Consider the following 26119-nt stretch of genomic DNA (forward strand, 5'->3'; position numbering starts at 1 on the left):
CAAGATTCTGATTTGTTGATTTTGGATAGGTTTCTGGATCCCATTATGGTATCTGTCATCTAATTCTTCTTTGTATTTGATTTGCACAGTTCTGCTGTGCAAATCACAGAATGTGGATAATGAATGTACATAATGTTGAATAGTGTGCAAGTACCTTCCCAACGAAACATTGTAGAATAAGGCTGTCTGCGAGGTCCTCAACAGCTTTTATATCAAGCATTCCAAAAAGCAATGGCTTCACCATAAACTCATTAATCTTACATTGTCGTAATCTGTCAGCTCTTTCACCATTGTCATATTTTCATTGATCTTGACTCCTAGTAGTGTCTCACCATTACCATTACATAACACTTGAAAATTTTAGAGCAATATCACACTTAGCCTAGTTCCCATATCGATTGTGAGACTCCGGCGGTAATATTGCGCAGCAAAACACTTGTGACGCTTGGCTCGGCGGCTTATGTTCGCATAAGATGCATCGCTAATAATTGCATAAAAATGTTTGCTCGCCATGCTGTTTCGATAATGCTGACCTTCACCTGTACAGTGCATTTTGGGAAGGTTTTGCTTGCAGCTCCTCGCAAAATTTGAACAGTGCTATATTCTTGCATTGAATTTAGCATTGTCCAAGTTTAGAATTTGCTAAATTCTTGTGAACCTACGCACGGTTCCCTGCGCGTAGGTTCACATTTCACCTCTGATAGCCTGCGGTGCTGTCGACGGTGCTTTGCGATGTATATGAGAACCAGGCTTTATGCATCAGCATAATTTGAACTCTCAGACATCCTAAAACATCAAAAACTTGAAGACCCTTCTTGCTGGGCATGAGAAATGGTATCCAAAATAAGATGTGAGGCAGGCTGATTGGGGGGGGGGAGGGGCAGGGCTGACTTAAGGGCTGAAGTATTGTGATTATTGTGAGTATTGGGTTATATGCACTACAGGTTTTTGCTGTGTGGCATGAACCTAAATTTTTTTCATTAGTTGAAGCTTTTTTGTTACTCTCTTCTATGACCCGTTTCAATGTCTCCTCTTCCGAAATGAAAATTGATTGTCTACTATTCTAGCTAACAGCTCTCATCCTCAACTCTATTGTTTTTTTTTGCATATTGACACTTGACATTCAAATAGTAACAGGCTCTAATGACAGGTTTTTGACTCTGTTTGATTTATGCGCTACTGAAAATAACTTGTAATTACTGGTAGTGGAAATTGGATTAAATCATATATTAATGCATTAAAATAATCTCAAAATCTAAATATTCATAATAGCATTTTCAGTTGGATCTGTTATTGATGGTTGCTCGCATATTGTGTTCCAATTTTTTGTATAAGTACAGAAGTAATATGTTCGCCCGTCTCTCAGGACCCCTGCAAACCAAGATTTTACTGTTAAAGGTTGACTTGCAACAAAATTCTCATTACAGTTATTTAGTATCAAAAGATTCACCATGTCTTACTCTGTTGTGTTGTAGGTGCCAAATATGTGGAAATGTGATTACAAGCTCTTAAAAGCTCAAAAAACGAAAAGCCGCTGTAGATTGGAATCAGTTTATTTCTCTGACGTAGTCATGATGGCTTGGTTATTTTCTTGTCACGTGATGTTCTCACGTGAATTGAAAGGCCAATAAAAAGCTCAATATAAACTTATCGTAGCACTAGTTTATGACAAACACGTTGGGTTTTACCGAAGACCCCGTATCAAATATAGATGCTCGCTACTTTACAGTTTTGTTTCGGCTTGATCTAATCGTCAAGTCGTAATCTGATCAGGTGACCCAATACTTTGAAAATAATTTTTGCAGCGCTTTTCGATTATCACAGGTGACCAACAGGCTCGTCATGATTATTAGACAATGATATGCACTCCTTCGAGCTAAGGTTAAAAAGTTTAACGAATTTTTATGCTAAGTTATAAGATATCAGTGCTAAAAGTGACAGCATTACAATGACGATAAAATAGACGCGTAAGAACAATAGACATGGTTTTATTGAATGCGTGAAGTATATTTGTGAAAATATTTCGACGAATAAGGTTGTATGAAAGTGTAAACAGAAACCATCTACCACAACTACGTCACATTTGAGCCGTTTTGGAAAGAGAATCCAAACTACGGCGGTCTCGTGTGGCTGCAATTAACTGTTCGTTTTTGAGCTTTTAAAAGCTTGTAATCACATTTTTACATATTGTGCACCTACAACACAACAGAGTAAGACATGGCGAATCTTTTGATATCAAATAACTGTAATGTGAATTTTGTTGCAAGTCAACCTTTAACCAATGTTTTCTGTGAATCTGTCCATCCACAATCTACCTAACAGTTTTAATTGTAAATTTCAAATTGTTGTTTTAAAAAAACTATAGAATTATATGGTATGTCAATGCATAACCTATTCCATGTTTTTAGATTCAACTATTGCTTTTTCAGAATGATAACATTAAAAGTACACACACTTTTTTATTTGCGTTGTAGGCTCAACCCTAAAAATTCAATGCTCTAATCAAATATTTTGTTGCGTGGGATAACATCAGCTGCTGTTGCTTTGTGTTCGATCTTCTATACCTTGTTAATTTTTTGTATCATGAGATTGCAATGATTTTACAAAGCTTAATCACCATATATGAGTAAATTGTTTATCTTTCCTTCATACTAGTTTTTTGTAGATTTATAATCGGGCAATATATATACTGTATACTATTAGCCATTATTGATTATGACGACAATGGTGAAATGTAATTAATTTCAATGTTTACGTATGATAATGTCTTGGAAGACTGTTTCAGCTTACAGCTTCTGTTTAAATGTTTCTATTTTATGACACTAAGCTAGTAGTTCATTCAATTTTTTGTTGTTTGAGATAGCTTGATGGTATAGAGTCAAAACTGCATTTACATATCATTTATATATCGTGTGCATTTTTGTATCAGCTCAAGGTTTTGCCTCAACAAAAATTTTTACACTTACTTTACATCAGGAACCCCTGTGGAATATAAATTTTGATGTAAGTGAAATCCATGGAATTACATGTCTCTTATTGCATATCCTACATGTGACAATTTAGAAGCATTCAACAGACCATATGTTGTTGTATATTCCGAGCGCAGTCCGTAATGTCCATACAGTAAAGTTGAACCAATAGAGCTTGTTGATGATTAACAAATGTTTATTATATTTACTATAATATTGTTTTAGGTAAACCAAAAACATTATTTAACAAAAATGTACTACACCCTACTTTTGTTTTTCTTTCTCTTGCATTTTTTTTTATAAATTCTGCATGGAAGTTTTTGCATGTAAAGTAGTGAATGCTTCTTAAATTCTGCTTAGGTATTATCCATGTTACAAAGCTTATCAACACACAAACTGTATTCTATGTAAACTTAGAGTGGCTTGCTAAGTACGCAAATACACAGTTTCCTTTTCTGACAGCAAAACTATTTACAGGAAATTTAAGGAAGAAAAACTCTGGAAGGAAATTTATTTAATGCTTTACTTGAACTATTTGTTGCATTCCAGAAGTTAAATGCATGGAAAATGAGTAAACTTGTACAAACCTTAAAAATTATCAGTTGAAAAATCTGTTCATATAGTTAATCTTAGAAGACAAATAAAGGGAAGTTTCGTGTAACGAAATGAGCTGTCAAGAACAGCAGGAGGTGAGCATTTATACAAAGAATGAGTTGCTATTTGATCTTTTGCATGTACATTAAAGCGTGTCTGTATTTCTCTGAGTATTTCAAAAGTGCACTTGTTTGGATTTGATATTTCTAGGAAGAGCGAGAAGTTCTGCTTTCAATTTATGAAGGCGATGACGATTTCTTTGATATCACACCAACTCAGTACCAGTACAAGGTAAAGGAATAATTTCACATTTAATAGATTAAGATGAAGAATAGTTTCACATTTAATAGATTAAGATGAAGGAATAGTTTCACATTTAACAGATCACTTGGTAGTTAAGTCATGTATTATGTTAGTTAATAATAAAGATAAAAGATAAGAACATTTGTACTTGGTTTTTTTCTGTTGAAGTCTTACTCTGAATACTTAATTGTTTTAATTTATTTTGTTCATTCTTAACAGATCGGAGAGGATGGGGACAATAAGTCAGCCATTATTGAGGTATCTTGGGGAGAAAACTATCCTGAAGAATTACCCACAATTCATTTAGATGTGTTTTACAATAAACATCTGTAAGTTGGTCTACCATGTGTCACTTCCTGTTCACTATATACCTTTTTGTATTCTACTTCATCAATTCTAATCATCTGGAAAGTTTTGCTATTGTGCTAATTGTTTTTCATAAAGTCCACACAAACAACATAGGACTAGCTTTTCACAACTTCTGACTAAAGACCAATGATGTTACAAAGTTTTGTATGGTCTATTTTTTATTTGAGTCTCACTTTTATAACTCTTGTAGTAATCTAGACACTAGCTGCTCACTTGTATGCGACTACTAGGTTATCAAAAAGTCCCAAGTACCATAAATTCTGCTGCAATCCTTAGCTGTTGAATTTATAGAGATGGCCACTTTTAGTGTACGCTGTGTTCATATAAAGTGTAGAGTCCTGCTGATATTTTAGGTTGCAGGAAGTAAAAGATGCCATTAAGAGTGCCTTAACTACAGAGGTAAGGAACCATTTGGGTGTCTAACTAATATTCTTCTAGGTTGGGGCACTGCCTATCAAGTGTCACTAGTTCTAATGCCTCTCTGTGTACTGTAATTACGGGTCTTTACAAAAAATGTGCCTACCATGAACATTCTTACTTCCTTATAATTATACTCGTGTCTACCAGCAAGTCCTCAATCTGTAGGGAGTGTGCAACATTCTATTTGATCAGTAAATGAATACCAATAGCGAATACAGACGCAATTATATTCATTGATTTCAATCTATATAGTGTTCTGAACCAACCAATGATATTTGTCACAAAACAAATATATCTGATGTGTCTAGCCATGTAAAAATAAGAATAATTACCTATCTATTTGTTAAAGATTTACAAGGTTCGACACTCCAGTTTCTTTGTTTTTGGTTTTATAAAACCTCGTAATAATATTAGCCGACTTTTTATTGCAAACGTGTCAAGGGGACGAGCTAGTAAGAAAGTGTAAACTGCAGTCACTATTATTGAATATGGATTACCATTCTCAGACTCGTGAAGAGGACTGAAGTAACTAACAGAATACTATAATGATCAAATGTAGAGAATAGGATATACATATTTAATATGTAAATGCATCATAGCATGAAACTGTTTTGATTTTTACATGCAAATCGGCTCATAGCCTTGACTCCCTCGACCAAACCACAATGAGTCAATGTAATTTTGTTTCATAAACATTATTTGCATAATACTACTTAAAAACTTGTTTTTCTGTAATCGTTTGACAATCAATTATTGATAGCGGTTGAAGGTTTGAAGGTTGAAGGTTGCTCTCTTTGGACATACTTTATGATGGTGCTCTTCATATTCAACAAACCAGCTGTTTTGTCACAAATAGTTAGATATGAACAATGATACACCTTATTTACACAATACCCACTCAAAATTATCTTGCCTGTATTATAGCTGTGCATCTCCACATATCGCAGAGGATGCAAACAAGTCTCTGATATTCTGAGGAATGGGAAGGTAATGTTACTAGCATTTGGCATGTTGTTATGTGGTCGTGTTGCAGGCAGAGAACCTGCTGGGCTGTGGCAGCACCTACACGCTGTTTGAGTATGCCAAGGAGAATAAGGAAGACCTTATGCAGCTACAAACAGACAAGGTACTTGCTGTATCATGTCTCTGTTTTTCGATAGTATGACTTCAGTTTGAGCCTCGTACTACAATTAATGTTGACATTAATATTGCAGTTGGTGTTAACATCACTCTAGGCGTTAACACTGCTGTTTGTGTTAACACTGCTGTTTGTGTTAACACTGCTGTTTGTGTTAGCACTGCTCTTGGCGTTAACACTGCTGTTTGTGTTAACACTGCTGTTTGTGTTAGCACTGCTCTTGGTGTTAACACTGTTGTTTGTGTTAGCACCGATTTTGGTGTTAACACTGCTGTTTGTGTTAGCACTGCTTTTGCTGGTCCACTGTTGTCAGTGTTCCACTGATGTTGATGTAGACACTGTTCTTGGTGTTAACACTGCTGTTGGTATTAACGCTGATGTTGATGTCAAAAGGCTGTTTAGGCTAACACTGCTGATAATTCTATTTGTTGTTTAACACTTTGACCAAGCTCAAAGCTTTATAGCTAACACTAAGTACATGATTGGGTCCTTTACACATAGTAAAACATCTCTTGATAGGTTGTGATCGAAGAAGCTAAGCCAGAGCAAGCCATTGCTACTGAAACTGTAAAGGCGGGGAAACAAAAAAAGGAACAATTAAGTAAAAACCAGAAGCGTAGGCTGTATGACAAGTTTGGCACTCAGGGTATGATGGAGGGCAAACAGAGAGGCTGGAATTGGGTTGACCTTATTAGACACCTCAGCCAAACTGGCAGCAAGTTGGATGGGCAGTGAAATATTACACCCTACACATATGTGTTGCTCATTGGATCCTTGCTACAGGCAGTCTAGTCATTCCATATAGGGTTGCCTTTATTTTGAACTGCACTGTTGTAAAGAGAATTATGAGGTGTTATTGATTGACGCTTACAAATAGATGCACTCACACATCAGAAAAATGTAATTGAAATTGTTCGATGCTGTACAGACTTGTTTTTAAAAGTAATCCTTCTCAAGTGATTTGCTCTCTGGTGATTACATCAATGATGCTCTGTTTGGGAGAAGTCAACAATTAACTCTGTGGTGTATTCAAGTAATTTTATTAAAATACATTTGTACTTTTTTTAACAATTGGACCTCTTGTCGTATGTTGGACAATTTAGCTGATCCATAATGCTATTTAGTTATGCTATGTAGTTGCCTTTTTTGCTCCTTATATTATGGCCTTACAACATTGGTACATATAGCCGCCACAAACACTTTTCCCTTGAAGGAATTCATATTTGCATGAGTAGAAGCCATAGTTTTGGTAGTATTCTTTCACCACAGTATTCTAAAGAAACTTTATCTATAGCATTGGCACGCTTGCCATCTCCACATACACCATCTCGCAATGATACAGAGTTGAGCTTTAGAATATTACAGTAATTGCCAAAAGCACTTTGTATAAGAGTTTAGTATAAATAAGAAAACGTAAACATTTAATACATTTGCAATCTATCAAGCTCCACATGCTTTTTTTTCCTGTACAAGTTCCAAGAGTCCGGGAAAAGTGCACATTAGTTGGCTATGTAAACGGTATTGTGTTTCTCCATCATTTGAATGTCCCGTTCTAATTGTTTCATTTCATTCTCTAGCCTTTCCTTGCGGTGTTTCTTGGGTAGCGTATCGGTTACGACAGACAGGCCCTGATATTGGTGATACAAATCCTCCCAGTTAGTCTTAAGTCCTGATATTATAGAACTTCTTTCAGATTCAGACAACTGCTTCATCGCTCCTGCAACAAAGCAAGTAGTTCTGATGAGAATTGGGTAATTCGCAGACAATCTTTCATTTGCCTCTCACTCTTGACATGCCCATCCTTCACGCCTCATCAGAACAAGTTGTACAGTATAAAGATATATCAAGGTGCTGACATAATAAGTAATGTTTGGTGGCAAATGCCGTTTTATGGAGTTTATCTATTTTGCATCTACATGTAAAATATCTGAAAAAAGGTGTCTCCTTTCATGGCAATCATTTCATGGTGGTCATGCTGTGAATGATCCTTACCTTTTTTGAAGTTCTCAGCGATATAGGCATTGTATTCCTCTTGAGCTCTTGCCATCTCTTCTTGTCGTTTCTTCAGATAGCTTGGAACATCTCCGTATTCCTAATAAAATAAGTCAAATTTTGTACTTCTGTTTGTCATATATTGCAACGTCATCATAAGATAAGCATGAGCAACTTTGCGAGCTCTATTTGGTGAATGAAATGAGCCGCTATGATACAGAAAAACCGAATGAAAAGCTTCAGATGAAGCTATTACTCACCTTTTTGTGAACATATTTTGGCTCAAGACCAGAAGGTATCAAGTTGTGAGTATCTCCAATCCTGGTATCTGCATATTTTTTGTCCGGAATTCCTGGCACTGACATGATTGACTCTACAGCATTTTTTGTGATGAAATTTTTCGTTGTTTTTAGTCCTAGCAGCGGAGGCTCATCCTTGCTTGTTGGCACTGATGGTTTCTTTTTGTCAGCATCAGTGTATTCAAACTTTTTGCCTAGATAAACCAGATAGTAAATAATAATATCACATCCTAAAACTCATTTACATTTATCATTAATTTTATACCGCAATAGCAATAGTACTTTACAGCAAACTTCCGTCTTTCAATCTATCATTAACAATGACTAATTGCTTTGCAGTATGAGAATCTTTGAAAAGTGTAACATGCTAAAGTGCCTGTTTTTACAAAAATATGTTTTGTTGCAATTAAGCATAGATCCATGTAAACTTACGCTCAGGCAAAATTGGTTCCTTCTCATGTTTCTTTAAATATTTATCTGGTTGAGGCTTGACTACCTCAGCTGGCCCCATTGTTTTGGTTGGCTTCTTGTGAACTTTCTCCTCTACTTTAATAGATTCCTTGAACTTGGAAGTATGTCTACAAAAATATGTATTTGTTTTGTTATTAAGTTGGTGTACTTAAAAAATGCTTAAAACAAATAAATCAAGCTGGAATTAAAATAATAATGAAGTGCTTAAGCTGTAACGCATTACTCGTAATAACTGATATTATGTTGTTTTGTTAGAAAAAACGATACTCAGCAGTCTTCAAGAACGCATAATACAAATTAAAAGTCGTAGTGTGCTTACTTTTTTGGTTTTGGAACCTTCACTTCTTCCCTAGGTATGAGATTATATATGCTTTCAGTCATGATCATGGAATCCATGTTGGCAGATCCTACAAACGAAAATCGGGACGATTGAAACTCACTGAATGAAACGTTGTCAAGAGCTACTCGATGTTGTCTGGTTGCTATGCGTGTCTAGGAAATAGTATTTTTTAACATTTCGGAATCGTTTATTACTAGCATAAATAGTAATTTACAACTGTTTTATTAAAAATTACAATTTGGTAATTATATTAATTTAAAATTTATGCAAAATTAATCAAAATTTTATTTGGGCTTCGCATGCATTCATATGCGGAAGTAAACTAGCTTTTATTAGTATCCGTCAATATCCTCATGGATCCCAGAGCCGCATAGTTTTACAGTGAAGCTATACGACTCTGATGGGTGCTTAAAAATCGTGCCCACTCGTAGATATCAGATAACATTTTTACTTTTTTATGAATGTGCTAATACAATTGTAGACTAGGTTTATAGTCCGAAGCTCGACTGATTTGAAGCTCGACGAGTTTGTATATCGACAACGGTTGGTCCAATCTCTACAGCGGATTTGCTATTTTGCCATTAACTATTTTCATAGTAAATAAGCGATTTATATGTAAAAGATTCATTTGCGCAAAAATATCTTGTGATCCAATTGATGCAGCACTCTCCAGCTTATGTAGGCCTAGCAAGATTTTGCTCCACCTAAATATAGAACGCATGCTAAAAGAAGTAACAATAATAAATATGGTTAACTGTTATGCTAAGAGTATGTATTCATTAGAAATCTAAACTTCAGTGAGTAGCTTTGATTTTTATTTTTTGAAATGAGTATAGAACTGCGAAAGACATTTATTATTTGTTGAAGATTAGTGCGTGAGGGCACCAGAATAAAGGATTAAATTATTGTAAAACTGCACCAGCCTTTGTCGATTTCACACCTTGTCTAGGTTTGGACTTACCGATGTTGGGACTGTTTCCCGTAGAGTATTGCAGATAAACGAATTAGTATGTTACTCTTACTCATCTTTAGTACATAGGCTACTAGAGCTTGTGGCAAGCGGTATGCCTAAGTGTTTTAGGTTCTTAGCTAGCACAGTTATAATGTTTTTTGCTATTTTGGCAACTAGTTAGCCCTATGGAGCTTGGATATTAACTCATCTACAATTTTCGATAAAAAGCTGTTATAAAAAGTTGAAGTCTGCGTATACTGTAGGTGGTTGGCCTATAGTTGTAGCTCTGGTGTTTTGAGTGTTTTCAGTTTTCACTGTTTATCAATTCAATTCAGTTTTACGTTTTATTCAAAGCTGATAAAATGTGAATGATTTTCTTTCTTTGCCAGAAGTCTGTGCAGAAGGTTGTGTCTAATGCTGTAGTGCTTTTATGTTAGCGCTTCTGGATTTAGCGCTTGATGAGCGTTGGTTATTCTTTCTTTTCCTCTTACATTAGAAAGAAACTGTACAGCTGTTATTTTGCACGATTTCTATGTTGTACACCTTATACTGTGGGCATGGGCTGCACACTGCTACGCTATATAGCGTAGCAGTGTTCAGTCTGTGTAGACCGCATTATGGCTATATAGGGCCTAGTCATAATGCATTATGACTATATAGTCATAATGCGGTCTACACAGACTGAAGTAGGTCAGTAGTTCAGCCTGTTCTGAAGCATTGAACAAAGTATGTTTGAGTATACCAAGTTGGCGTATTGTTTTTGATATTTTATTGTCAATGTAAATTGTAAATTTTAAGTTGCTTGCAAGATAATTTCAAATACTTGGTCTCCTGCACAACTTCTAGTGTGGTATGTGATAGTGTGTAATTTGCTTGGAGTGATGTATGATTTGGATTGACAGCGAGGATAAAACATTTGTGTAAATTGAAAGACATGCACCAGGTTGAAGCCCCAGACTCTAAGGCATTGTTTTCTTGAAAAACCTGTTTGTCAGCGTGGTTATTTACCACTTGGTAGATGAAATTATCATCTGCAAATTGACTGATACCACAGTTAACACGAGTAGGTAAATCTTTGATGGAAGCTAAAAATAAAGTAGGTCCAAGAACAGAGCCATGTGAAACGGCAGATGTTACTGAGAGTTCTAGAGATGTTTGACCTTTAATAACTACTTTTTCTTTACAGTTACATAGGAAGCTGTGTATCCGCATCAGTATTTGGTGGCTGATTTTTGGTACTGTGGAGAGCTTTTGCATTACCAGTTTGTGAAGCACTTTTTCAAATGCTTTTGCAAAATGCAGTACTACAGCATGCGTAGAATTATCCTTGTCTACAGTCTTAGAAAGTTCATGAAAGGCACCACATAGTTGTGTCTTACAAGATAATCCTCGTCTGAATTCATGTTGGCGGTTATACAGTATTCCATCAAGAACAGCATTGAGCTCATGTAGAATTATAGGGAGCTTACAGGGGATACTTGTCAGAGAGATTGGCCAGAACTTATTGGGTTGGTCCGATGCACCACTTTTCTGCAGTGTTTCAACATGGGCTAACATCCATTCAGTTGGTAGTTTTGAAGCAGAGACTGACTCTTTGTATATGGTTGTAAGGCACTTACCAGTTAATATGGAATCAACCATTAGGTATTCTTTACGTATTTCGTCAGGTCTTGGTGAATTGCCACCCTTTAGCTTTTTAATAAGTTTAACATTCCCTCAAGTGAAATATCAAATTTCTTTGAGCATGTGCTATCATAGACATTTTTATGTGAGTTCTGCTGGTGTTCTGCCCAGAATTTTGCACTTAAAAAGTTATTCAACAAGTTGGCACATTTCTTGGGGTCTTCGCTATGGGCGCCATCGCCACGAACTGGTCTCGTGGGTAGTTCAGTTGTGACCTGCATCCATTTGAAATGTTGATAGAAGGGCCTGAAGCGGCTGTTGCCGCTTTCGACGTATTTGCATATTTTAGTGGTTAAATAGTGTTGCTTTATTTGACATAATTGTATTCTGTGTTTACGCCACTCTTCCTTGAACCTAGTTAAGTAGGATTCGTAGTTGATTGAAATAAGTTACATGTAGCATGTTAACATGTAGCATGTTAGCAGCATTATTAAACCATATAGGTTTGATGAAGTCCTTGCTTTTGATTTTGGGACAGATGCTTCGACAGCTATTTTTAGGTGTTGACTGCAGAGGTTCCACATGTCATCAATATTGTTCATCTCGTTTAGTTTTAACTGTACAGAGTAATGAATCTCTTGAAAAACTTTTCATGTTCATGTTATCATCATTTTCGATAGTGAACATCATCCTTCATATGAACTTAGGCGTTCCTCTGCTCATCTTGAGTGGTCTATAGTATTATGCCATGGCAATATTGACAGTTGCTTCATCTTCCATCCTACGGACATGCCCATAGTTAATAAAATGGAAGATTCATCTTCATGTTCTGCAAACAGCGTAAAGGTATCATCGCGGTTAATCATTATAGCACTAAGGAAAATGGCACTTCAAGTGTTGTATATGTTACACTACTTTGTCTGCAGTTACGTGTCATCAAAAATCTGTCATGTTCACTGCTCTTCATTAACGTTGATCAGTTGAATGAACAACTCTAATTCGACCAGATGGCAGGACAGAAAGGTGTAAGTAGATTTACTGTGCGGAACACTCAGGCAAAACATAATTTGCGAACTTTTTTAATAACTAGGCAAATTATAAAAAAGCGAGCGAATGGTCTGTAGACGATAGATAATCTGTCAAATTCTTGGAGAAGTGTGTTCTTCGATGGGATGTACACATTTTAATTTTTTGTTGTGCACACCGATTTTCTATTCTATGATTTTAGTTACCTTGTTTGGGCTTCATTGGTTTTCTAACTATTTTGATTAATAGATTTTAGGTTAGATTAGTAATGTACATCCACTTTTGAGCATATAGCAGAGATTGAGATTTTAAATTTTAGCATCTGATACAAGCTACTACTCGGACTAATAGTCGCTACTTTTTTCTGACGATTTGAGCCATGCGGCTTATATAAGGGTGCGGCTATTCTGTGGCTTTTTTTACCCCTAGGGCGCATTAACCAGAATCTCTGGTTAGTGCGCCTCTAGCGCTGAAAGAAAATACGAAACAATGCCTAACGGTACTGTTCCGTTAGACACTAGGTTAAAAAGCGTCGTTTTAAACAGCAAAGATGCTGCCGCGTTAAAAAGCACCGTCCTGAGTTCTGCGGCCTATACAAAGGTGCGACCTATGTATTGTTTTATTATCGGTTTTTTGGAAAATAAAGCAGATGCGGCTTATATAGGGGTGTGGTTTATAGTCCGAAAAGTATGGTAAATGAATTTAGCTTGAAATTGGGTTTAATCTCATGTTACACAAAGCCTAATGCTAATTTTAGTTATCATTTTCTTATTTTTACATTTTCTGTTTGTCTCTTTTTGCCTCCCTTTTTGACTCGCATTCGCCTTCACTTTTAGCCAACCTTATAAAAAATTTTCAATCTGATCCGATGAGAATGCCTGAGCAATTCTGTTCTCGGAAGCAGCCCTTTGCATACTCGACCACCTAGTAACCTCATTGAGAACCGTCCCGTGTGCTTATATGTCAAATTTGTCTTGTATCTCAAGGCAAAAAATTGGTTTTGAATTTCCTCGTGTCTCAAATCTTTCGTAAGTTTGAACACTTGTATGTTGAGGTATGACTTTATCTTTATTGTATATCATATATACATTATAATTGATGTGTATTAATTCTGAAAATTAATTTATAAAATTGTTTTATAAATCTGCAAATTTTCAGTATAGCTAATTTACCAACCTAGCTAATTTTCATTTTTCAAAGTGTAAATATTCATAGTTTTTAACTTTTTTCATGCTCCTTTAACATGTTTTTCGCATGGCATAACCATCCCTTGGGATAATTCAATGTTTGACACAGTCCGGCAATATCCGATATCAATATTCAATAACGTGCCTAGAAATGGAAAGCATCAATACTTGTACAATATTCGATATTTTTACTCATCACTGAATGTGGCAGGTTCCAATATTTAGTTTGAATACCCTTTACTGTGATAATTTCCAATAGACATATCAGATCTAATAATATTCGATAAATTGCCCAGTAGTAAAGGTAACAATTTAAATAGCATCGAATATTGAGGCTCAATAATGTTGAGCAATGTTATTTGACCGCAAGCTTACTTGTAATTATTTCATGATTTAAATTGATTGTACCTGCTATAAGTTTAAGTTTCGACGTGTGTTCAGTTTGGATGACAGAATAGCAACTGATTCTATCTCACCAGAGAAATAATGAATAGAAAAAATCTGTCAGAAAACCCAATGATTCAGCAAAATCATAAGGAAATTCTAACAGACATCAGTGTTTTAGTTAACATCTTCAACCAGATACATGTATAATACAACTATAACAGTGATGGGTTAGGAACGTTAAGAGACAATCTGTGTATAACTTGCGCTTCTGATCTTTGTTGTTCATGTATTGTTAAAGCCAATTACCTTGTTTTGTGAAGTGTTGTTTTTATTGTCAAGGGCCACAATTTGATGTGAACAAAAGCCTCCCTCATGGAAGCATCACCATTTGCAATGTTTGATCTCCTGGGCTTGTAGCACTATTCCGGCCTTATGTTAATTATCACAGCAATTTAGGTAATAACCTGATTCAACACAATAGGCGGTGTTGAACATCTAATGATGCTTTTAGTGGTGCCATGGAGCACATGGATGTGGATACATTCATGAGAGAGGGTCTACTAGATAAACCTGGATCGAATACAAAGACTGCCTCAAAACCTAAACGGAAAGGTCAAGGACAAAAACGCAGAGAGAAGCTGCAAAATCAACCAGTGACTAATAAGCTTTTAGTTAAAACTAAGAAAAGGGAGAAAGATAAACTCAAGTCAACTTCTAAAAGGAAATCTGAATCAAGTTTGACTACTGAGATACCTGGGTGTGTAGTTTAAACTACAACTGCCACGCACAACTTTTATCGATTTTTGTAGATAAACCAGATTTGCTAATTCCGATTTTGTACTCAAAATAAAGATTGGTCCACTAATTTTCAAGGTCATGAAGGTTTTTCGAAGCGTTTCAATATCCGTCTCCAAAACAACACAATCGGCACAACAAGCTCTGCCCATAAATATGTGACGTGGCCTAGCTTTTTAGGAATGGAAGTTAGGGATGTTTAGTCCGATTTAGAATGATAGAGATGGGTGTCTTAAAACCCATTATTTTCTAAATTCAGCCTGTAAAATAATCTGTCTTTAATGAACAGTTGACAAAATGATTTAAAATTGCTCGTAGTTTGTTACATGTTCTTTAATAGGCTGAACGCCGAGAAAAACTAGCTCAAAAAAGCGGAATTTTATCACAGGCTAACGTTATCGCGCCTTTTTGAGCTCATTTTTGACTATGCAATGTTAAATAGCTTATCTACCTTTCAGAATAGACTAAGATTATTTTAAAGGCTAAATTTAGATAATAATCGGTTTACGTCACCCATTTCCATCATTCTAAATGGGACTAAACATCTATAATTTTCGTTTCTAACAAGCGAGCGTACGTCACATATTTATGGGCAGAGCTTGTTGTGCCGATTGTGTTGTTTTGAAAACGGATATTGAAACGCTTCAAAAAAACCTTCATGACCTTGAAAATTAGTGGACCAATCTTTATTTTGAGATCTTTTTTGGCTGTTTTTGAGACCGATATTAAAATGCTGTTAAAAAGCTGTCATTACTCTGAAAGTTAATGTACCAATTTATATTTGGAGTACAAAATCGGAATCAGCGTGTCTGATTTACCTAGAAAATACGATAAAAGTTTTACGTGACAGTTATGGTTTAAAATATATTTCATATACAGTGAAACATGGATAACTCGTCCTCGGATATAGCGAACACATGGTTAACTCGACTGGATTTGCTTGGTCCGTTCCCACGCAATGATAAATGGCTCTATATAACTCGAATTCAACACTGTTATAACGAACTGTTTTTTGCCCAACGGCTACCGAAACTGTTGCTATCGCTTTAGAAAATCACTTTATTCCTAGCCATAGAGGTAAACCTCAACTTTTCGTAATTCATAAGCGTCGTTATTACCTCCATCGGCAAAATATTTTTGTCAACGACTGTTCTAAAGGTTTGGTGAAATTTGATTTATAATGCTATACGATGAATAGAACGGGCTAGCCGGGTCACGGGCGCAAAGATTTTCGCCACGCACATACAAAACAAAAACAGCATGTTGTTTTTGTTTTGTATTTGCGTGGCGAAAATCCTTGAGTGCGTGACCCGGCTAGCCCGTGATGAATAGTTTTCCGTGTTGAATTAACGTCGGAATGTTGAATGTTTAAAACGTCTTAAGAATTGTGGTAGTCAAACGTATACGTTGTCTTAGCTAAAAAAACTATTCATCGTTTGCCCTAAACACAAAATACGTGTGTACATTCAATAAGTATCCATTCAAAAAGCGTGAGTGATATACAATGTACCGTAAAACCTCGTAAAACTTTTAATTGAACTGCCTTGGAGTGTTGCTCTTAACGAATCCCAGGTAAAGTAAGGTAATCTTTCCATAAACTTCAAGAAAGATCGGCAAAATTGATCGTGGGTAAAACGCTCAGAAGAAAAAGATGTCTTTTCTTTTGAGCATTTCAGCAACGATCAAGTTTTGCCAATGTCAATCTAAAAACGTCCTGGCAATAACATCACCTCAAACAACAAACCAATCTCAAGTGATAGAAAAATCTCTATACTTTTTGATAAAAACGTTTTAAACTTTACATTAGAAGCATTTAATTTGAAACAAGCCATTTGTGCTTTTGATTTATATTATAGTTTGTATATGTTCATGTATCTACTAATAAATAAGTAAATACATGGACTTGTGACAGTGCTCTGATAACATGAACACTCTGATAATTCGAACACTTTTGCTCGGTCCCTTGAAGTTTGAGTTATCCGAGTTTCACTGTAATCTGATTTTGCAATTGCCCATCTTGTTTAGGGTGTATTTAAAGATTTATTGGGAAAATTAGAGACTTAAAGAAGTAGGCTATGTTTACATTACTTCACACTGATTCCATCAGTGTAGAGCCGAGACCAATAAGGTATCAGGAGAAACAGTTCCTTTTAGTCAGTTCTTGTAAACATTGTTAGTACATGACTAGTTTGAAACTAGTGACTAGAACATGCTATTATCGAATTATCATGTAGCATGAATGCAGCCATTACTGCTTCAGAGCCAGTGGGGTGACTCAACACAAGGCTGTTATTAGCTCATTGGCAGCCAGTGACCCGGAATTCTATCAATTTCTGCAGAAGGAAGATAAAGCCCTGTTGAATTTTGATGATTCATCGGATGAGGAAGACATTCATGAGATTCCAGAAACTCTGGAGACACGGGAGGTAAGGCTGTTCTCTTTATAACACATATAGATGTCTTTTGTCTTGGCTCCGCCCCCTGGCTAAGTATTTTTAAATACTAAATTCTGATCTAAGGCACCACACAACGACTGCTTTACTCTATGTCATGGCCTATTGCTGTATGGCAACTATGTCATATTTAATGCATTGTACGCTTCTGCAAGCTGTTTTAATTTGAGTGAGTATATTAATCTCTGACAGATGACCTCTTATGGATATAAATGTTTGCAGCTTTCTTCAGTATCATACTTCTTGCTGCACCGCAAACATGTTTCTCTCGTTGTATCCATTTGTTGTTAAGATGTTTATTTCATTCTGTTGGCAACTTTATCTTCACAGGGGCCTTCCGCGAAGGCTGCAATTAGTGACACTGAGAGTGAATCTGAAAATGATTCAGAGACAGACACAGACAATGAAGAGACAAAAACGGAAGGGACAAAATCTTCCTCAACCCATGTGCAACGCATTACATCTGCTCACGTAACAAAATGGAGTCGACAACTCCTAAAGAATCCTAGAATTGAGGTTTGTGTTTGGCAATTCATTGGTTAATAAGTTTATTTAGCAAAGCTAGACTGAGACTATTTTGAGTAATAATAACATAAGGACGCTACAGAAGGATGGGCATGGGATCAAAGATTCTTGGATAATGGTACCATCATTTAGGTTAAAAATTGAACTGACTCTTCAATTGCTGCTATGGCATACTAAATGTCATAAAGAAAACTTGCTTCGTTTGTAATTCTTTTTTAGAGAGATGTTTTAGAGTTTGGCTGCCCATATTTAACAAATTATCTGTTGAATTCTAAATACCACTATCCATTATTTGATGTACATAGGATTGTTTCCAGTTTTTATGCCAGCTGAGCTGAGAGTTTCCTGTTGTGCCAACTGTTTATGTTACTTACACAGGTTGTTGATAGTCTAGTGAAAGCATTGCATGCAGCAGTTGCCGAGGCGACCGGCGATCAACAGCAGACTGTGACAGCTGTAAGAGTCGAAGGCATCAATAGTAAGTTGGGTTTTTACTGGCATAGGGCAGGTGGCAGATACAGACCAGTATCATAGTATCTCTAGGCCATTATGCAGTGTTTTCTGTTGTGCTTTGTATTTAACACATGCTAGTGATGAAGTTGGTGCATTTATTTTATATGGAATAAATGATAAAAACTATTTATTTTGTTTCAAATAGTTTCAGTAAGAGTGGTTGGTGTAGTGTCATAACTGAATGGCTGACAAAATATGCATCTCATATTCGGCAATACTGCCTCCTAGAGTCTATCTAACAGGCGTCATGGTGGAGACTACTATTATATCACATGCTATGATGTTAGTACTTATTATAACAGTCATAATACTCGGTATACAGTATGATGTTAGTACTTATTATAACAGTCATAATACTCGGTATACAGTATGATGTTAGTACTTATTATAACAGTCATAATACTCGGTATACCGTATGATATTAGTACTTATTATAACAGTCATAATACTCGGTATACCGTATGATATTAGTACTTATTATAACAGTCATAATACTCGGTATACAGTATGATGTTAGTACTTATTATAACAGTCATAATACTCGGTATGCAGAATGATGTTAGTACTTGTTATAACAGTCATAATACTCGGTATACAGTATGATGTTAGTACTTATTATAACAGTCATAATACTCGGTATACAGTATGATGTTAGTACTTATTGTAATAGTCATTGTACTCGGTCTACAGTATGATGTTAGTACTTATTGTAATAGTCATTATACTCGGTCTACAGGATGATGTTAGCATATATTTATATGGCTATCACTTGCCAGATAGCATTAAGTAAAACTAATTTATAGTTAGAACTATTTAGGTTCAGTTACTTAACATTTTCTGTCTTGTTTACAATAGCAGCTGTTTATTTGAAGTAATTTTGTAATTTTTAGTGTTTAATGCTGTGATTCGAGCATGTTTAAGGAGTTTCCCATCTTCCTTCGCTAAGATCCTCGGCTACAATCCAAAGACGGGGTCACTTCCATCCAAGTGCAAGCGCTGGCCTGAATTGAAAATGGTGGTTAAGTCTTACCTGACTGCCCTGCTTGTGGTGAGAAACTTGTTCCGCTATTTGCCTTAATCACTACCCTTTGTAACTTGAACTCTTGATTAGAACTCTTGGTGGATCGATAAATCAATCATCAGAACTACACTCTGATTCGAAGTCCATCTTAAATACAATCCATTGTCTTCAGACTTGTCGATAACGCGATTTACAATCTCATGAAGACTAAGGCGATTTGATGAACTTTGAGAATACTCTTGTGTAACACCGTACGACGTAATGGTTTAGCCATTGTCATGACGTATCGTAGTTCGTTTTCTGACTCCAAAAGGTGTACAGTTGTACTTCAATGTAATTGAAAGACGGTTTAACAAAAATGCTGGGGCCGATGGCATTAATGCCACTCTGTCCGACGAAGAGTGCAAAATACAGGCAAGATTGGCATCACTTCGTCCATAAAAAGGTTAAATTTATCTTCCCAAAATTATGACAAGCTAGTCGAAAAATACAGCGCCACCCTCTATTTGAACGTCATCTCTAATAAAACGGCACTATGGGGGAAGGGTTGAAAAATAGAGCACCATGACGTTCAAATAGAGGTTTTACGGTATATTATCCTTGTGGCACACACCTACGCAACTGTAGATGAGTGAGTCACCACTTGTACTAAATGAAGCCTTTCAGTCATTAATATTATTCTATTCTTTGTCAGTGATTCATATTTTTGAATAATGGAAAGTCAATTCATGGTTTACGTCTCATCTCAGTTAGTAAGAATATCTTGCGAATAGTTTAGTTTATTGTTGGGTGCCATAATTTTCTGTGAATCAAAACAGTTCGGTTTAGAAATCCATTTCTTGATGAAACAAACTAAGCCGGTAAAAGGAGACTCATCAATCTTGTCACGAAGCGCTGGTGAGGTGTAGCTTTTGTCTCATATTCTCTTTTATAAAGAATATTGTGTACTCCACAGCATTTTATAAAGTTAGCCACGTCGAAAAATGCCAAAAACCTTAGCCCTGAGGCCTTCAACCTTTCGTTCCGCTCACCTTTATTTCATTTGACTAGTTAATAATCGTTTCTCTTGTGTTACTTTTTACCTTTATTTCATGCAGCTTCTGAAGAACCTCGCCAGTCCTGATGTGATAAATGCTGTGCTCAAGCACATCACCCTGCTCACAGGTTACATAGCCTGCATGCCTAAACAAACACGACTCTATGTAAAGGTAAGGCTAAAGTCTGTTCCAGAAGTCAGCCTGTTGACACTCACATTTTCACATTTACATGAGATTGTGCATTTCCTCTGATATGTTGCATCTGCCAAACAGTCTGAATTTGCCATTTGTACTCTCTCTTCACTGACAGGAAGTTATTATTATTTGTAGTTAGTAGGCCAAAGGAAACAAGTACCTATCTATAATTGAATTGGTAAAATATCTAACAGAAACTCAAAAGTAGGCATTTGTAAAACATGCCATTGTTTTGTAGTAAACATGCTATAATTGTTAACCTTCATAGGTTTGTTGTTATAGCTTAAACTAACACAATATTTCACATGTATCAAATTACCAAGGGCTTCGTTATAAATATAACTCAATGCTTAGATCATTGTTGCATTGACCTGTCAGGCTTATCAACTAAAATAGTGTCACAGATTTAGATGCATATATTTTATTCGAACAGTACTAGTTTAGTATGTTACTAGCGTTATATTTGATGTTAGTGTGAGACATGACGAGCGAAACTCAGGTGTGTGCCGTTCAACTATGAGTCAGAGGTTTTTCTTATAAGTTACCTTAGGTGTACCTTTGGTAATTTTAAGCCAACCAAGATATGTTGTAGGCTATGATTAGTATTTGGAGCACCGGGGAGGAGACCTCTAGAGTTCTTTCTTTTCTCTCCCTTCTACGTCTGCTGCGGCTCAAACAAGAAGATCTACTAGAGAAAACGTTAAAGGTACTTCCTTGCTTATCCTTACTACTCGTTTGATGGTCTTGTGCCTCCGTACTCTACCATTCCCCACTTGCTTGTAGGCGATGTACATGGCTTACGTGAGAAACTGCAAGTTCACCTCACCCACTCTGCTACCCATGATCAATTTTATGCAGCATTCCCTCATTGAGATTTTTCGACTTGATCCCCTCCTCGGCTACCAGTACACATTTGTCTACATTCGCCAACTCGCCATTCACCTCAGGAATGCCATGGCCAGCAAAAAGAAAGTACGGTTCAGTTCTTCCATCAACTGGTAACGTCTGCTTAGAGTTGGATGATTTCATTATAACTTATCATTTTTAACTGGAGAATGTAGCGACATCAGAAATATCAAAAATACTTTTGAATAGCCTTTCAGATATCATTTCATAATTAAAATATGTTGTCATGCTTTAGTGACTTGTCATGGTTTTCCTATTAACGCTAGTGACTGTCTTCAGAGTTTTGTACTGAGTTTTTGAATGTTTTTTGTTGTAATTAACCAACTCTCCTACCTGAAGAACTCCCTCTAACCAACCAACTTTCCCTGTCTGACCAACTCTCTCCATCTGACTGACTCTCTATCTGACCAACTCTCTCTATCTGATCAACTCTCTCTATCTGATCAACTCTTTGTATCTGGCCGACTCTCTCCGTCTGACCAACTCTCTCCGTCTGACCAAATCTCTCTATCTGATCAACTCTCTCCACCTGACCAACTCTCTCCGTCTGACCAAATTTCTCCATATGACCAACTCTCTCTATCTGACCAACTCTTTCTATCTGATCAACTCTCTCTATCTGATCAACTCTCTCCATCTGATCAACTCTCTCTGTCTGATCAACTCTCTCCATCTGACCAACTCTCTCCGTCTGACCAAATCTCTCCATATGACCAACTCTCTCTATCTGACCAACTCTCTCTATCTGACCAACTCTCTCTATCTGATCAACTCTCTCTATCTGATCAACTCTCTCCATCTGATCAACTCTCTCTGTCTGATCAACTCTCTCCATCTGACCAACTCTCTCTATCTGACCAACTCTCTCTATCTGACCAACTCTCTCTATCTGATCAACTCTCTCTATCTGACCAACTCTCTCTATCTGATCAACTCTCTCTGTCTGATCAACTCTCTCCATCTGACCAACTCTCTCTATCTGACCAACTCTCTCTATCTGATCAACTCTCTCCATCTGACCAACTCTCTCTATCTGACCAACTCTCTCTATCTGATCAACTCTCTCTATCTGATCAACTCTCTCCATCTGATCAACTCTCTCTGTCTGATCAACTCTCTCCATCTGACCAACTCTCTCTATCTGACCAACTCTCTCTATCTGACCAACTCTCTCTATCTGATCAACTCTCTCTATCTGATCAACTCTCTCTGTCTGATCAACTCTCTCCATCTGACCAACTCTCTCTATCTGACCAACTCTCTCTATCTGATCAACTCTCTCTATCTGACCAACTCTCTCTATCTGACCAACTCTCTCTATCTGACCAACTCTTTCTATCTGACCAACTCTCTCTATCTGATCAACTCTCTCTATCTGACCAACTCTCTCTATCTGATCAACTCTTTCCATCTGATCAACTCTCTCCATCTGATCAACTCTCTCCGTCTGACCAACTCTTTCCATCTGATCAACTCTCGCCATCTGACCAACTCTCTCTATCTGACCAATTCTCTCCATCTGACCAACTCTCTCCGTCTGATCAACTCTTTCTATCTGACCAACTCTCTCTATCTGACCAACTCTCTCTATCTGATCAACTCTTTCCATCTGATCAACTCTCTCCGTCTGATCAACTCTCTCCGTCTGACCAACTCTCTCCATCTGATCAACTTTCTCCGTCTGACCAACTTATGGCTTGAGACTATTCTATTATATTATACTATAAACTATACCATCAAACTATAATAGTTTGATGGTATTCAATTGTTCAGATACACAATAATGCATAGTAAAGCTTCTTAACAGGAGTTTAGTAACAACAAGTAACATTGTAAAGTGCTGCTGTTTAGTACAAAGTACCCATGAGTAGCAGGCAAGATCATGATTCTTTAGAGTCACGTCGCTTCTGTAGGAGGTCCTTGTTACAGCTCACATCCTTTGAACCTGAGCTTTAAACCGATTCTACATAATATTTTTTGATGAACTATTTTCCTCTTTTACAGATAATGTGATATTTACCTGCTTTTTATGTGCATATCTATTTTTGCGAATACAGGAAGCGTACCAGGCAGTCTACAATTGGCAGTTCATCCACAGCTGCTCTCTGTATGCCCGACTGGTTTCCGCCATGAATACGGATGAAAATGTCTCTCAACTCAAATTTCCTCTCATACAGATCATCATTGGAGTTATCAGGTGCGTTGCATTATTGCAAGCATAGTCAGTCAACTTTTGTGGCAGATTATTGGAGTTGTGTTATCTATCATGAAATTATTTTTGCTATAAATGAGCACGAGTGACAACTATTCACTCTACCACTGCTGTATGGCTACAATGCTAACATTTACTTATGTTGTTCCCTGTTATTTTCTAAAGAAATTGTTAATATCTTAGTCGACAGATTTGAGCATTTTAGAAATTAGAGACAACTTTTAATGTAGAATATATTCTAGTTGCTTGATGCTCACTTTATATCAAATCTATTTTCAATTGAAAGTGCTTCAAGGGCAATAATTGCAATTATTGTTGGTACAGCTTCAAGAAAATTACTGACCTTTGTAACAATAAAAAACTAGGTGCATGAAAATTTGTTTTCCAGTTTTTTGATGAACGTTATTTCATCAAAAGAAATATTTGCTGTAATTGTAACAGTTATTGATAATTATTTTGTCATAAGTGTCTGTAAAGAGGCATTATATGCTTGCACAAGGATAAGCAAAACAGTCTTGTAAGATACATGTACCTAAGCATTTGTCACCATCCCCTTCATTTACATACCAGTCCAAGTAACTCTTACTCCTAGTATACATACCAGTCCAAGTAATTCTAACTCCTAGTATACATACCAGTCCAAGTTAGTCTAACTCCTAGTATACATACCAGTCCAGGTAATTCTAACTCCTAGTATACATACCAGTCCAAGTAACTCTTACTCCTAGTATACATACCAGTCCAAGTAACTCTTACTCCTAGTATACATACCAGTCCAAGTTAGTCTAACTCCTAGTATACATACCAGTCCAGGTAATTCTAACTCCTAGTATACATACCAGTCCAAGTAACTCTAACTCCTAGTATACATACCAGTCCAAGTAACTCTAACTCCTAGTATACATACCAGTCCAAGTAACTCTAACCCCTAGTATACATGCAATTTGACATTTTTTGAAGATTAATTCCTACAGCGAGATTCTATCCTCTGCGGTTTCAATGCATACGCATGTTGAACCTCATTTCCCTCAAGACTGGCACTTACATACCTACACTAACCCATACCTTAGAGGTAAGTACACGTATCTTGTCTCTTACAATACAGAAGCGCTTGAGCAAACCGACTAATTTATTCAACGGACATAAACCTGAGCAGGTCGAGGTCTCTATATGGTTTCTTGACGAAAAATTCAAGTCCATGATGTGGTATCTGCTACCTGTAATGTGTTTATGTACTTTAGGCTTCAACGTTAAGTTGCAGTTTGCAAGTTAAAAGCACTTTTAGTAGCAGAGAACATTACAAATTGGGAACAGTATCATTTTTGACAGTCTCAAAAATCCGCGATCAAAACCACAAAATTTATAACCATCAGCCGAACGGAACCGGGTCGCAATGTAAATGCATTAACAGTGCTCGATGTTCAGATAGATTATCTAAAAGCTGTTTGATCAAATCCCTCGTTTATGAAAGCAGAGCACACAATGATAAGTCGTAAGAACCACCTTGGCTGAGTAGCAGACTTGACCTTGAGTAGTTGACCTTGAGTAGCAGTTTGACAGACAAGTTTTCTATTTCTCTTATTGAGGAAGAAGTGAGTTTATTGATCGCTTACTACAGAAGATAACACTCTCCAGCCGATTGGAGTAATTTTATTGCCACCATGCCGAGGCAAATGTCTGATGTACGATTACCGATCATTACTCTTTTTAGTAGCCGACTTTATACTGGTCGACTCCCTAAAGCCTGGTTCCCATATCGATTGCTAGACTCCGGCGGTAACATGCGCAGGAAAACGCTTGCGACGCTAGGCTCTGCGGGATATGTTCACATAAAGCCACATCGTTAATAATATCGTAAACATAATTGTGCAATCAAATAAAATGTTCGCTCGCCATGCTGTTCCTATAATGGTGACCTTTACAAGTACAGTGCATTTCGGGAAGGTTTTGCCTGCGGCCGTTTGCGAAATTTGAACAGCGCTAAACTATTGCGATGCCGCCGGCAACCACCGGCGGTCCTCGGCGGCACTCGGCGCATACGTTCCTATTTCATCGCTAATAGCCTGCGGTGTGTCGCCGGTGCTTTGCGACGTATATGGGAACCCGGCTTAAGCGGCCTGTCCTAACTTTGTGCGATATTTGATGACACTAGAAAGCAGGTCATAATTTTGTTGTACGCTACAACGGTGATATTGGAATAACATGTGTTGCTTTGAAATCCACAAATATATTAAAGGTTGACTTGCAACCAAATTCACATTACAGTTATTTGGTATCAAAAGATTCACCATGTCGTACTCTGCTGTGTTGTAGGTGCCAAATATGTGGCAATGCGATTGCAAGCTCCTAAAAGCTCAAAAACGAACAGTTAAACGCCGCCATCACAAAATCG

General features: G+C 36.8%; 3 protein-coding genes across 5 annotated transcripts in view; 2 read left to right on the forward strand and 1 right to left on the reverse strand.

Annotated features, from left to right (window-relative positions):
• LOC137388848 (RWD domain-containing protein 4-like) overlaps nucleotides 1-6998 on the forward strand; it is a 145026-nt gene extending 138028 nt beyond the window's left edge. Inside the window, exons 2-7 of one of the 2 annotated variants that reach the window (XM_068075310.1) lie at nucleotides 3593-3658; nucleotides 3774-3854; nucleotides 4086-4195; nucleotides 4589-4634; nucleotides 5689-5781; nucleotides 6313-6998. In XM_068075310.1, the coding sequence (XP_067931411.1) occupies nucleotides 3635-3658; nucleotides 3774-3854; nucleotides 4086-4195; nucleotides 4589-4634; nucleotides 5689-5781; nucleotides 6313-6528 (570 nt within the window). In that variant the 5' untranslated portion in view covers nucleotides 3593-3634 and the 3' untranslated portion in view covers nucleotides 6529-6998. The remainder of the gene's footprint in view (nucleotides 1-3592; nucleotides 3659-3773; nucleotides 3855-4085; nucleotides 4196-4588; nucleotides 4635-5688; nucleotides 5782-6312) is intronic. The other variant, XM_068075311.1, reaches the window with a different exon arrangement.
• The window catches only part of LOC137388845 (nucleolar complex protein 2 homolog), a 37520-nt gene that overhangs the window by 1681 nt on the left and 9720 nt on the right, over nucleotides 1-26119 (forward strand). The window contains exons 1-11 of one of the 2 annotated variants that reach the window (XM_068075305.1): nucleotides 7517-7641; nucleotides 14582-14827; nucleotides 17126-17291; nucleotides 17649-17834; nucleotides 18222-18321; nucleotides 19247-19404; nucleotides 20475-20585; nucleotides 21202-21315; nucleotides 21393-21581; nucleotides 23573-23712; nucleotides 24688-24799. In XM_068075305.1, the coding sequence (XP_067931406.1) occupies nucleotides 7586-7641; nucleotides 14582-14827; nucleotides 17126-17291; nucleotides 17649-17834; nucleotides 18222-18321; nucleotides 19247-19404; nucleotides 20475-20585; nucleotides 21202-21315; nucleotides 21393-21581; nucleotides 23573-23712; nucleotides 24688-24799 (1578 nt within the window). In that variant the 5' untranslated portion in view covers nucleotides 7517-7585. Of the gene's footprint in view, nucleotides 1-7516; nucleotides 7642-14581; nucleotides 14828-17125; nucleotides 17292-17648; nucleotides 17835-18221; nucleotides 18322-19246; nucleotides 19405-20474; nucleotides 20586-21201; nucleotides 21316-21392; nucleotides 21582-23572; nucleotides 23713-24687; nucleotides 24800-26119 lie in introns of those variants that run through there. The other variant, XM_068075306.1, reaches the window with a different exon arrangement.
• Nucleotides 7170-9003, reverse strand: LOC137388847 (enkurin-like). Its single transcript, XM_068075309.1, has 5 exons — nucleotides 8875-9003; nucleotides 8517-8662; nucleotides 8046-8278; nucleotides 7786-7885; nucleotides 7170-7510 (listed from the first exon to the last, which is right to left on the reverse strand). The coding sequence occupies exons 1-5, from the start codon at nucleotides 8949-8951 to the stop codon at nucleotides 7293-7295; spliced, it is 774 nt and encodes a 257-aa protein (XP_067931410.1). The 5' UTR covers nucleotides 8952-9003; the 3' UTR covers nucleotides 7170-7292.

The sequence above is a fragment of the Watersipora subatra genome, chromosome 2 (genome assembly GCF_963576615.1).
Source record: "Watersipora subatra chromosome 2, tzWatSuba1.1, whole genome shotgun sequence".
Taxonomy (NCBI): Eukaryota; Metazoa; Bryozoa; class Gymnolaemata; order Cheilostomatida; family Watersiporidae; genus Watersipora; species Watersipora subatra.

Bases quoted from the DNA above. Each gene is read 5' to 3' on its own strand.
- LOC137388847 (XM_068075309.1), bottom strand. From the start codon at position 8,951: ATGGATTCCATGATCATGACTGAAAGCATATATAATCTCATACCTAGG. The intron at 8,663-8,874 runs GTAAGCACACTA...ATATTTTTGTAG, and splicing joins AAGGTTCCAAAACCAAAAAA to ACATACTTCCAAGTTCAAGG. The intron at 7,511-7,785 runs GTAAGGATCATT...GCTTTGTTGCAG, and splicing joins CGCTGAGAACTTCAAAAAAG to GAGCGATGAAGCAGTTGTCT.